We start from the raw sequence: 462 nt of genomic DNA on the forward strand, positions 1-462 counted from the left end.
AGCCGAGCTCCTCGTGCAGTGATTCGCACAGCTCTGACCGCCGCACCTGCAACGTGAAGGGAACCAGAAAAGATGATGACATTAAACTAACAACTTGCCACACACCGCTAGGGGGGGGGGGAACTCCACAAGTTGCTGTTGGATTCTTATCTCCTCCTCGCTCAGACTGTTTTTCTTCTCTTTGGGGGTGGCCCAACTGCTTATTCTTTTTTTTTGTTCCCGGGTTACAGAGAGAAAAAAAGGGGGTGCAGTCCATGCACTGAAGAAACAACGAGGTGCGCGGTAGTGCATCAATCCCACCTCTGGCCCGCTTGCTCCCCGCACACAAAAGAGTGGCAAGTGCCTTCCATTGCACTCAGATCTAACAACCGGGCGTCAATGAGCACTGAAATAGCCAAGTTTTTTCTCCTTGAGGATTGAGGGTGCCGTAGAAAGCAAAACGGGTTCGCAAAAAAAAAAAAA

At 50.2% G+C, this 462-nt stretch overlaps 1 protein-coding gene across 1 annotated transcript in view; it reads right to left on the reverse strand.

The window, feature by feature from the left end:
* The window catches only part of DQ04_18931000 (hypothetical protein), a gene marked incomplete at both ends in the record, with an annotated part of 1371 nt that extends 1289 nt beyond the window's left edge, over nt 1-82 (reverse strand). Inside the window, one exon of the mRNA XM_009317768.1 lies at nt 1-82. This exon is cut by the window's left edge and continues 1289 nt beyond it. Coding sequence (XP_009316043.1) covers nt 1-82 — 82 coding nt within the window.
* Between the last annotated feature and the right edge of the window lie 380 nt (nt 83-462).

Source organism: Trypanosoma grayi (assembly GCF_000691245.1).
Source record: "Trypanosoma grayi strain ANR4 Tgr_1893_V1, whole genome shotgun sequence".
Classification (NCBI taxonomy): Eukaryota; Euglenozoa; class Kinetoplastea; order Trypanosomatida; family Trypanosomatidae; genus Trypanosoma; species Trypanosoma grayi.